Source organism: Protopterus annectens, chromosome 13.part0 (assembly GCF_019279795.1).
Source record: "Protopterus annectens isolate FY-2018-M chromosome 13.part0, PAN1.0, whole genome shotgun sequence".
NCBI classification, from domain to species: Eukaryota; Metazoa; Chordata; order Ceratodontiformes; family Protopteridae; genus Protopterus; species Protopterus annectens.
The window spans coordinates 135,593,975-135,607,006 of NC_056747.1; the positions used below are offsets into that span (position 1 = coordinate 135,593,975).

Here is a 13,032-nt window from a genome sequence, read left to right on the forward strand (position 1 = left end):
CTTAAAACATAATGCATATTATAAAATGTGACTGAACACTTTAATTTTCATTACAGGGACTATGTCACATAAGGCAGTTAACTTTAAAAAGGGCTGAAACTGTATGGATTTAAATATTTAATATTAACATCAGAGCTCATTTAAAATACTTGTATGTTCTTATGACACATTAGCATACGGTTAGTGATTTTGTAAATAAAATAATACTTTATTTGTAAATTGAGGGAACTGGTAATTTAGCTTTAAGAAGCATCTCCATCACAATACATTATCAGTGTCTTTCAGTATTGCTCATACATGTATCTAGCTTCTATAAAAACTGGATTATGGATGTTTAATCTGGGGTCCATCTGCCTTCACTGGCTAATCCTTATATACAGTGATGTTAGACACAGGTATTACAGAAGCTAGTAAGTAGGCCATGAGGTTTAGATAAAGTAGAAGCAGGAACCTAAGAACTGGTTATGGAACTCAGGGGAATCAGGAAGTGCAGCTGTGCTGTGTAAGTTGAACTTACCATAACAAGTAGATGTTCAAATGAACACTGTTGCAGTAGCCTTAGCTATATTGTTATATTCTGCCAAGGAAATAACAGCTGGCTAGCTTCCAAAGCTTCAGGGCACCTTCCATGCACCCAAACTGTAAAGAAGCTTGAGCTGAGCTGACTAAAAGACAAATTTAGGCACAAAGCTCTTCAGAACTTTCCTGACAGCAGAGAGAGAGGGAGGCTGAGCTCTGAAAGGACAAGGCTAGGAACAACAAAAAATAAATGCCTACACCCTGGCATAAAAAACACACCAAAAAACAAGGGAGGGAGTAGCTACTGCAGCAATGATCATTCGAGCATCTGTTACTGTAGTTCAACTTACGCAAATGTACTATGTTCTTGATACAGATCAGTGCTGAAGCAGCCTTAGCTATGTTGGTAGATTGCCATAGCTAATTATGTTTGGGAGGTGGAAGGAGAAGGATCTAGGACCCCTTGAAAACAGTCCTACCAAAGTTCAGTCTAGACCTAGAGAAGGAATCAAGCTTTAAGTAGCAGCTTCTAGAATACTTCTGGAATCCAATCCTTTCCAAAAGGCCATAGATGAAGCCAAGGCCCTGGTAGAGTGGGCATTGACACTGTCTGGAATAGATTTATTATGACAAAGAATAACAAAAGGTAATAACCTTAGACAACCATTTGGAAATAGTCTGTTTGGACACAGGTTGTCACTTCTTACTTTCACAAGAAATGAACAATTGATCTGAAGATCTGAAAGATTTAGATGTCAAGATAGTACCCAAGTTGTCTGTGGACATCCAAGGTATGGAGTACCTTTTCTCCAAGGTATGGAGTACCCTTTCTCCAAGGTATGGAGTACCCTTTCTCCAAGGTATGGAGTACCCTTTCTCCCTTATTTTTAGGTTCAGAAAAGAAAACGAGGAGATGGATAGTTTGGCTTAAAGTAAACTCAGATACCACTTTTGCCATGAAATAAGGATTAGTTCTCAAAGAAACCCTTTCCCTGTGGAAAATGAGATAGGGTTGACTCACAATAAGAGCTTGCAACTCAGATACCACTCTTGCAGATGTCAGAGCAATCCGTAAAACTGTTTTCCATGTTAAGAACCTCAAGTCATCCAGATTAGCTGGTGTAAACAGAACAAGTGCTAACTTCTCAGACACAAAATTAATATCCCAAAAGGGGGCCAAGGGTTTTCTAGGAGGCCTCTTATGCAAAACCCCTTTCAAGAACATTCTGACATAAAACTGCATTGAAAGAGGAGGGTCCATGGGCAGACATGCTGAAATGCCCGATACATGAACCTTGAGAGAGGAACAAGAAAGGCCACAGGATAATAACTCACACAAATATTGTAAAACCAGAGAACAGCTAGATCTTAATGAGTGCTGGTTGTGTTGTTGGTACCAACTAGAAAACCTTTTCCATTTGTTAATGTATGATTTTCTAGTAGCAGGCTTTCTTGCCTCCAGTAGTACCTGATGCACATCCTTAGAAAACAAGTGCCTAAAAGGAATTAAGACCCTATCATCCAGGCAGTTAATTGAAGATGATTGATGTTGGGGTATATCAAACACCTCTGGTCTTGTATGAGTAGATCCATTCTCTGAGGAAGCTTGTGGTAATAGCCCCTGGTCATTTCCAAAAAAAAAGGGAGAACCACGGCTGCCTGGACCAGAAGGGAGTCACCACAATGATCTTGGGGGATTCCTTCTGAATCTTCAGAAGTAACCTGGATATTAGTGGAAAGACATACATGAATATTCCTGCCTAAAGAAAAGGCTTCTGACTTCCAGGCATTCTTGCATGAGCTCCTGGAATATAATTTGACGGTTGATTGTTCAGAGAAGAGGCAAAGGAGTCTACTTGAGGTATTCCCCACAGATAATCAAATCCTAGAAGATCCAGTGATCTAGTTTCCATTTGTGGGGGTCTGTCTTGGTCCTGTTCAACTTGCCTGACACAGTTTTGCTCTGACAGAATGTTGGATGCCTGTAGAGTGAGACTGTGCAGTGAAGCTATATCCCAAGCTAACATGGTTAGTCTGCAAAGGGAGTATGTCCTCATGACTTTATTATTGTCTGTAACCACTTGAAGTGGTCCCAAGGACCAAAGATGGTTCAGAGAGTTGAATGCCTTGTTCAGTGCAAGGATCTCCTTGATATTAATTTCTTGTGTCTCTTTTTGGTGTCCCATGCAGTTTGTCAGAAGAGAAATCTTTTAATGGAGACAGCAGATATCCTTAAATCCAGATCTGCCCTTCTCTCTCCCTGCTCCAAGGCAGTCATTCACCAAAGACACTTCAGACTTTGCTTAGGGAGCAGTTTCTGGATGAATAAAAGTACAAGGGGTGTGGGATCTGAAAAGATAAAGGGTGTTGATGCTGGGACCAAACAGATTTCAGATACCATTGTGTCATTTACCAACTTGTTTCTTTTTCATTTGGAGTCCTTTTCTGTTGTGTTTGACCAATGTATCTTTCTCGGGTGGAGTCTTGCCAGGGGTATCATGAGAATCATAGATGCCATGAGAACCAAAATTCTGAGGTATTCCCCTGCAGTGACCAAAGTCTGAGTGGAAAACCTTAGAAATTGATCTAGATAAAGATCTGTGTTTTCCTGTTGAAGAAAAGTTTTTTGAAATGAGGTGTCTAGCTGACATCCCATGAACATAATCCTGTGTGAGGGACTCAAGGAAAGACTTTTGAATATTCTCTTGGAATCTCAGTTTGTGCAAGAGATCTCTCACCCAAGAGAGAGAGATTGAAAAAGACTCTGCAAAGATAAGCAAGTCATATAAATATGGAAAAATTTAGATACCCTATAGCCTGCAATGAGCTATAATTGGAGATAGATACATTTTGAACACTCTTGGTGCAGTGGATAGTCCAAATGGTAAGACAGAGAACTAATAATGTGATCCAGACACACAAAATCTTAAGAAACATCTGAAGTCTAGATGAATAGGGATGTGATGATGAGCATCTTTTAAGGTTAGTGTTACCAGGAATCTTGAAAAATGAAGAAGGGGTAACATGCTGTGAAGTGACAGCATTATGACTTTGGACACTATCGCAAACAGGTTTAGAAAAGAAAGATCCAGAACTGGTCTCCAAGCATCTTCTTTCTTTGGAACTAGGAACATCCTTGAATAAAATCCCTTCTCCACCAGGGAGGAAGGAGCTGGTTCTATCACTCCTTGGGACAGCATGTGATGAACAGGAGGAAACAAAGGAGCCTGATCTGTATGATGAGGAATGACCCTCTGGAAAAGAGGAGGTTTCCTCCCACTGCGATCTGTAACCTTGATGAATGATTTTCAGAGCCCATTTGTCTGAAACAATCTGTTGCCAAGCAGAAAAATGGAGATTCAGACTTTATGGAAGAGAAAAGGGACCTGGGTGGGAGTGGGTCACAAGGTCTCTTGAACAGTCATTCAGACTTGTTGGACTATCCTTGGTTTTAGAAGGTTTGAGACTTCTTTTTGGAACCCTCTTGCCATTTCTTCTTAAATGTCTGTTTACCTGAATTCTTTTGAAGCTGTTTATTCTTTTTTTGCCAAAACTGGATGAGGAGAAAGGTAATCCCATGGACAGTTTGTAAGAGGACTGTGGAACTTTATAAATCCTATCTGCCATTTTAGGGGCAGCTGGCTGACTCTCAGGAAAACTGCAGGCAGTAAGGCACACATCCTGCAGAGCAAACAGAACAGGAGGAATTGGTATAGGTTATGGAAATTCCTTCTGTAGCAATTCATAATATATTCTGAAGGACTGAGAAAGGTCAGTGTTCTCCGCTGAAAACACTGGGCCATTCAAGCAATAGTCTCAAAAAAAGAGAAACCATCAAAAGGGAGAATTAGAAACAGAGCTCTCCTCTGAGTCTTAATCAGAAGTATGAGGACAAAACCTTGAATCCATCTCTGCATCTTTCCAGTTCTTAATCTTGAATCTCCTCAAGAAATGAGGAATTCCTCTTTCTTTTACCAGAAGCTACTTTATATAAAGGATCAGTAGGTTGAACTAAACCCTGAGCTAGTCCCAGTAAACTACTACTACTACACAAATACATTTGAGGAAGTGTAGATACAAGCTTGGTTTTCTGTTTCTTTTTTACAGGAATAATGGTGCCAATCATGTTACTAACGGCAGCAGCTGCTTCCCGAGGGATGAGCACAGCACTGTGATGCAACAGGGAAACCTCCCCTACTCCCTCTCCCAGGATCAACAAGAGTGGCTCTCCCTTACAAACAGAGGGAACTCCAATAGCCACAGAAGATGTGGCAAATTCCTGGTCCATATTGGCTTTAGGTGCTACACCAATGGGATATGGGGTAAAAGATGAATAGTCTGAGGTGCAACAAATGGGAGGCTCACCCACCTGCGGCTGAGGCAAATTGCCAGCTTGCTGTGGTGGCAAAGGATGTCTGCTTAGCTTTTTCTTTTAGTGACTGGAAGAAGGATCGACTGTGGTACCAGTAGTCTGTTCCATGCTTAAGCCGAAAATGGTGCCTCTTTCCTGGCGAAGAAAAGCAGCAAATCCCGATAAACTACCAGTCCAAAAAAAATTCCATTTTTTGACAGAAAAAACACAGTAAAAACTCTGTGGCAACCCCACAATGGAAACATAAATACAATTTATGCACAGAAAATATGTTTTCAGTTAATTATACTACTTTTAAATTAACAGGAAGAAATGAGTGCTCTATTTAGAAGAATGTTAGTCTCAAGACAGTCCGTTATACAACAACACTCCTAGCTTTAAAATAAGTTTCCTCAAGAGGAAAGTAATAAAACATTAATAAAATTTAAGAAAATGGAAGTTTTTTTTTCCCCAAAGGGAACCTATCGGTCAAGCAAATAAAACCACAAGCCAACTGTCGATCCTCAAAAGCCTCAGAGGAGCATACTCTTCAGTGACAGCAAAGCTCTGAAGGACTTCTCACCTGTACTTGTTTTTTAGTCAGCTCAGCTCCAGCTGCTTGACAGTTTGAGCACATGGAAGGTGCTGTGAAGCTTTGGAAGGTGGCAATCTGTTAATGTTCTTGGAAGTATATAACCCATCTAGCTAAGGCTACTGCAGCAGTGATTAATATGAAGAAAATATATGTTATCCCTTTTGGGAAATGAAAAACATACATATGCATTAAATTACTACTTATTTTTCCAGGCTGTAATGCTGGTTTTACTGCAGAGATAAAAAGGCTTATTTTTGAATCAGCTTGTAGTCATGTGGGTGTCATTTTAAGAATATGCCTTAATGTTTCTATTGTCTTAACAGCTGTTGATCAGTGAATAAGGGAGCACAATACAAGAAAAATTGGTTTAAATTATAGGATTTAAAATTGCACACCTTGGGTTCTCATTCCACTAAAGTGGACATTTTCATTTGCTGTTTAATTTTATTGTTTTAACCCTTTATTCAGATAATAAAGAGGATATTCGGTACTTTATGTTATGCATACACAGTATTTTACGCTTAATGTTTTACTGCTGTATTCTACTGAAAGGCATTTTGCTATGTAATTATACAGGGAAATTGTAAATAGCAGTAGTAAAGGAAAGTAGGTTCCAGTTACAATACAAACGGCTTGAATATGAATATAAGAATGGCAGTGGTTAATATCATTAGTCGATTGCAAAATGTTTCTACATTTTTATATTACACATGCACTGTCCATTCTGTAAAGATAAACCATTAACACATTTGTAATTGTCTCCAGAAAGTTTGCAAATTGTATGTTAAAGAATAAGAGCTGGAAAACCTGCACTGGTATAAGTCTACAAAGCAAATGACAAGAGGAAAGTTGAACACAAACCACATATGTAAGCAGAGAGAATTGGGGTATAAAAGGATAACTATTAGGCCCATCTTTGCAGCTTGGAAAGCATGTATCTGGTTAACAAATAACTGAGCTAGCAACTCTTGTTTCAACAGCCATTTTTTTAATACTCCACAATACTGTAATTAATAAATATTGCAGTTCTCAATCTAAAAATGTATATGTTTAAATATGGCCAAAGTTTTCGTCTTGTTTTCTGGTCGTCACACCCTGTTACTGATCTCAGACATCCCATCCCACCATATACTGTATCTGATATTTTATTTATTCATTTAAATTTGTTAAGCAGGTAGAAATACTCTTTTATAGAGCACACCTGTCAAGAAATGCACCAAAATACACCATCCTAAGCAGGGTGTCTTTTTCATAGCTGAATACTAGGCTAACTGTCCTGAAGGTCCATTTTAAGCTTAGCCAGTAACCTGAGGTCATAATCAAACCTTGTACTTTGTGTCTATGAGGTAAACACCTTAACCATTATGCCAAACCCACCACCTGGGGGAAGGAAGCAGAAGTGCCTGAAATCCACACATACCGAAAGAAAACTCATTTGAAACAGCATTCAAAGGCCAGGATTCAACTCTGGAAATTGGGGAGAAGAGATCTAACCACATGATGGCCATGCTACTTGTTTTATTGTACTCATATGTCTATTCCATTCCCTCACTGGATGACATAAGCAGAATAATTTGTTGTCATACTTGGATGGGTGCATTTGTATTGTCTTGGAAATGTAGAGGAATGAGCAATACAAAAAATATTTGTAAGAAATACTGTCAAAAAAAAAAAAATTCGTCACTTTTCTTGCACAAAGTGCAAGGAAAACAGAGCATTTGGTTGCTAAAGCTGGCCTGTGCAGCTACAGTAAGCCATACATTACAAAATATTGATTTTTTTTCCCATTATACATAGGCCTTGAGCATGTGCAGAACTAAACAGATGACAATGCTGCATGTCTGACATCAGCTTAATGTGATTTCCATAGGGTCATGCTAGTCACATGGCTAAATGAGCCTTGTTTCTGAATGACTGATTGATGTCAGGTGTTCTATGGTGCTGCAGTACACTGCACTGGCAATTTACAGGGAGAACCGTTACTAAATCTGACCAAGAACCTACATTACTTAGACAAATTAAGGACCAGAAACAGCAAAAGTAATGTTAAACAGCCAACTGCCTCAGAATTACTTTGTAATTATTTTCATAATTAGAAGAGAATTTTGTACTTACAGTTTTGTGATGACTGTAAAAATGAAAGCTGTAACTTCTCAATTGGTTACTAGTGGCTAATTTCAAGCCATTATGGGGAATTTATGTAAAACCACACTGATAGGTAGCAGCCTTACAATGAATAAGGATGGCTCATTCACCTCCAAGGATTATTATATAAACATGCCAGTTTTTTTCTTTTTCATTAAGCCAGGGTTGGGAATTTGTTTATATCATTAAATGAATATATAATTAAATGAATGTATCATTAAATGAAAAAAGAAAGAAAAATTACTAATACTTGTTATCAGAGAAGCAAAGAAGCCGCGGTGGTGCAGCGGTAGCATTGTCGCCTCACAGCAAGAGGTTCTCCTGTTTGATTCTCGGCTGGAGCTCCTTCTCTGTGGAGTCTGCATGTCCTCCCCACGGTCGAGTGGCATTCAAAAGACATGCGTGAATGGGCTTGCCTTCATTGAAGGTTGGGTGTCGGACTGGCACCTCGGCACTGTAAAAATCTACTGCCAATCATTAGGGGACTGGAGTTCCGCTGTGGTGACCTCTAACTGGGAAAAGCCAAAAGAAGAGAAACAAAGACTGCCACAAACCTCAAATTATGTCACATTGGTTGATGTCACAAGGAGACAATCTAGTCTGCACTCTAATTGCATTTAGCTTTCTACTTTCTCTCTGTTCCTAGCGTCTTCCTCATCCTTTCTCCACTTGTCCCCTGCCCTCTTAATAGCTCCTCACTAATAGTTTTATTTTATTTTGTATACTTTAGTGAGAAATTTGTTCTCCATTCATTATAAAAAGTAAAAGATGGGTTGTTTTGTTTAAATGGGTTTCACTTAAAACCCTTAACTATCAGGCACCTCACCAACACCACTTTGTTGACCATCAGTATTTATATAGCATTCAGCAGTGAGTGTGTGTGTGTGTGTGTGTGTGTGTGTGTGTGTGTGTGTGGGTGTGTGTACATGTTCAATCATGTGTGGACTTTACTTAAATACTACAACCCATGCACTGTTCCAGCATAGTTATTCTTAATCTTAATAATTTACTATTAGCCATAGTGAAACAGTGTTGCATTCTATTCCGTCTAACAAAGAACAACAGATGTAGGCATATAAGTTAGAGACTTCCCTTACTTGAACATCTAGATTTTGTTGAGAACTAAAGTACTTACCAGACCGCTGAAGCTAGAAGTATGTGGTTGTTGTTGCTGAAATAATCAATGGGAGATTCTCCAAGCAAAATATCAGCAAGAATATAACTGCCGAAACAATACAGCATAGCACACAGCCAAGAGGCCACAGGACTTTTACGGGAAAACTCCACTGCACCTACAAGGTAACCACAACAAACAAGGTTAAGGTCAAGATGCAGTGCTCAAACTTATCCCAGTTTTAATAATTTTCATTCTGTAATTGCACCTCAGTTTCAACCTTTACATGATGTAACTGTGTTGTAACTGTATAGCAGGTTTTCGTACTGTACTTATATTATGAAATTTCACCTTTGTTTCCACGCTTAAGTCATAAACTGTATTCCAGTTTCTACATTTGCATAATGAAGGCATATCCCAGGTTTCTCATTATCATTAATTTATAGTTGCCTTTTTCTGCATTTACATTACACAACTGTATGGCAATTTCTACTTTGATATTAGAAACTGTATCTCAATTTCTGCATTTATATTACATAACAGTACCCCATCTTACAGAAATACACTATATAAGTGCATCCCCGCTTCTACATTTATATTGTACTACTGTACCACAATTTCATAATTTCTGTTACAAACTGTATCCAAGTTTCTGTACTTACTTTATATAACTGCATCCCAGTTTCTGCATTTACAATATAAAGTTGCAATTCATTGTCTACATTTGCATTATACTACCCAGTTTCTGCATTTATATTAGTCTGGTAACTGTTATAGAATAATTACTTCTTCAACTGAAGTACTTTGTTAAAATCAAATTATTTACTGCATCTTAAACATCAAGACTTTTCTCCATCTGGAATTTATTTTACCAAAATAACCTAGTTCCTCAAGAAGGAATTGCATACTTCAAATGCTTTGTTTCCTTTTATACCATTTATGGCAGAACAATTAAATGCATCAGATTCTGGTTTTGCTTCTATCATTCATTCATTTATGATGTGGACCCCTATGAGAACAAAGCAGATTTTATAGTAAGCTAAAGGGGCGAAACAATGCAGTTGCATTATCGGTGCCTTACTGTTTAAATTGTTGCTCTTTGGTTCCCTCATTTTTTGCTGTGGGTTTAATACACTGACTATGACTAAAGTAAATAAATAAAATATCTAACAGAAAGTAAGGCCCTCTGGGTGGGATTTAGAGACATATAGTGCAATGCAGCACAAGCCACATTAGTTAGGTCTGTGCCACTCTAGTTCCACAGAGGGATGAAGCTCTGACAGTAACGCAGGTGATGCCTGGGGCCCCTGCCCGAGTCAGCATGGAGGAGGTTAGAAATGATGAGGGTCAATCTGCTCATTTCTTCTCAGAAAGGAGAGGGGGTGAGTTAGAGACATAAGACAGAGGGAAAGGTGTGCTGGGGGTGATCCCAGTGCTGTGTAGTCTCACAGCTGACATGTAGCAGCATGAAAGACATTTCAACACAGAGGTAGAGCAAGTCCCATGCTGTGCCACTGAACCACTCCCCTGTGATGTCAGCCCAGAATGTCAGAGGGAATAGGGTTTAAACAGAAAAAAGCTCTGACATAAATAAGATATGTGATACTGCAGGTAACATGATTTCTGTCCTCCTAACACAGGTTGCTGGATCCACTTCCCCATCCCACCATGGCAGGAAGGTCCCACACAAGAGGAAAGCAGGAGGAGTAGTACCAGGTGCAGTTGCTGGACTCACCTCCCCTTTCCACTCTGTCATTTCAGCCCCACCTGGGGAACAGTAGTACCAGAAGTAGGGGTAGGAGAAATTGGTGTGGTGCTTAGCAACTGATGGTCAACTAGCAGGACCACAGACCCAAAAAAATAAAAGTTTCAGGTGAGAATTTTGCTAAGACTTTCCTTACAATGTAGTAGGGAGGTGGAATTTCACAAATAACAAATTGCAGCCAAACTGAACAGTGCCCTGAGACTAAGAAACCTTACGGATATAAAGCATTGATCAATGCAAGTGATAGTGTGCGAGACAAAGCTTCTGCAGATATAACAATGGATGACATATGCCACCCATACAGAATTGGGAGTGTTAGAGAGGCAGCATGAAAAAATATCACAGAACACAAGATGAACAGGAATAAGAGAGAAGAATATACTGCTAGAAAAACAGAAACAACTGAATATAAATGTAGAACAACCATCAGGAATATGAATTGTGGTTTGCTGGTATTGCCACAGATACTACTGAATTCATACCCACAATGAATTACGTCACAGCCAAAATACAGCAACATCGTTTATATTGGTCACATTTGTGAGCTTGTAGCTGTATTTGCTTCCCCTCCCGAACAATATTAGTAATACTTGGTAAAAGTACTTTCACACATGCAAGAGTGGATGCTACACACATTGCCAATTCATATCTGACAGCTTTGACTGTAAACTGATGTTTTATAATGATAAACTTTAGCTTTATCATTACAAATCTAGCATGAAATATAATATAATAGTATACAGAGTCTGACTTGTACTTTCACTTTTCCAGAATTCTGTGTAAACTATCTTGGTAGATACATGAAATATAGATATACATTTGTGCACAGACAACAGGAATGCCTTATTCCACAGCAGTTGTCTTTGCAGTTACCTAATTAAGAGAGTCAGAGAAATTTGGTTCAAATGAACTTCACTAACAATGAACAGGGCAACTTGGGCAAAAAAATGTTCTGAAAATCATTCAGCATCAATATTAAATTACCACCTAGATATTCTTGTTTAAAAAAGGGGAGGAGTCTAATAGCCTGTACTGTCTTGTAAGTTGCCAGCTTTGTAGATTAACTATCGTAAGTTTCACAGAGGATAACCACCCCAACAATTTTCTATTTGTGTTGCGGTGGAAATGCCAGATGTAAAATGCAAACAGACAATGCACTGGTTTCAACATGGCAGTTGCTGTAATGCACACATCATTTTGCATTCTGTGACTGTGCCACTTGTATGTTAATATGGTACACAGGTCTGTGCTAGATGTTGTCATTCTTCCTGTAATAACTGTACTGGGCTTAAGGTCCTTGGTAGGCGGCTTATCCATCCTTCATCACCCAAGTCACTGCTGTCACCATCATCCCCAGCCAGAGGCCATCGAGGTGCAGGTGGATGGGATGGAAACAGTTGCTTTAGCAACCTACTTCTTGAAAGTCATACTGTGCAGAATAGCTGTGCAAGTGTATACTGTAGTGCCTCTCTCAAGGTGTCAGTCTGAAGTGTGTCTTGAGAAGCCCAAATACACATTTGACAATAGCACTTGTCTGGCAATGGGTAACATTATAACAATGTTCCTTTGATGTATGTAAATACAACATGAGAGTTATCAGGTAAGACTCAGGAGGTGGTAGCATATATCACCTGTAGTACAGAATGAGCCATACATTACCAGGAAGTATAATTTCCTACACCTTCTAGCTACATAATAATCTGGAAATCCCACCTGCCAGAGTGGTAGAAGTCAGTTGTCCCATTATGTTGGCATCATTCCTACTTCTGGCATACATCAGCCATCTGCACAACAAACAATAAGACAGGTGCCTGTTGGAATTCCAGGGAGCCTCTCCGTGTTCTTTGAAAGAGTAGAACAAAATTAGGGACTGAGAGGAATATATGCCAAGTCCAAAATTGTTGAATCTCAAGAGTATTCCCCTTTCTCTGTGGTAGAGCAGTCTCAGAGTTAGTATATTTAAGTAGTAAGGCAGCTCCCCCATTATTGGTATAGTGCAGGAACATTTGAAATGTGTATTGATGCTTTGGAATTCTCCCTCTCTGTCTTGCACTGCTACGTCTGGCACTTCTAATAGGGAGTCTTCCTGGTAATATAAAAGAATTAAAGCCCTTCTTGTCACTACATCTACAGCTTATATCCAAAGGTATGACGTCCAGGTCCAGAGATATAATTACTCCACTGTACTCAGCACTCATTGGACCAGTCATTGAGTACAGTGCCCCTTTTGGTATGTACTTGTCCAAATGCTTGTCGCAATTTGAAATAACCACTATACTTCCTCACTAAGAAAATCAAGGCCCTAAATCATAAAAACTGTGTGGACAGCCCTATTTTCAGTATTATACAGGATACTGAGAGGCAACCTCTGCCCTGTGTATAGAGCCTGAAGAGACACTGTCCTGTCAGACTTATCATGGATATGCAAGTCCAGTGTTGGCATAAACACCCATTCAAAGGATCTCAATCTCTTCTGCAATATAAATAGAACAAGTTGGAAGGATAGGTATGTATCATAGAGAATTCCAGTTCTATGGAACTGT

At 39.2% G+C, this 13,032-nt stretch overlaps 1 protein-coding gene across 1 annotated transcript in view; it reads right to left on the bottom strand.

Annotated features, from left to right (window-relative positions):
* The window catches only part of TMEM38A (transmembrane protein 38A), a 292,537-nt gene that overhangs the window by 143,449 nt on the left and 136,056 nt on the right, over window positions 1-13,032 (bottom strand). The window contains exon 2 of the mRNA XM_044090723.1: window positions 8,746-8,902. Within this exon, the coding sequence (XP_043946658.1) occupies window positions 8,746-8,902 (157 nt within the window). The remainder of the gene's footprint in view (window positions 1-8,745; window positions 8,903-13,032) is intronic.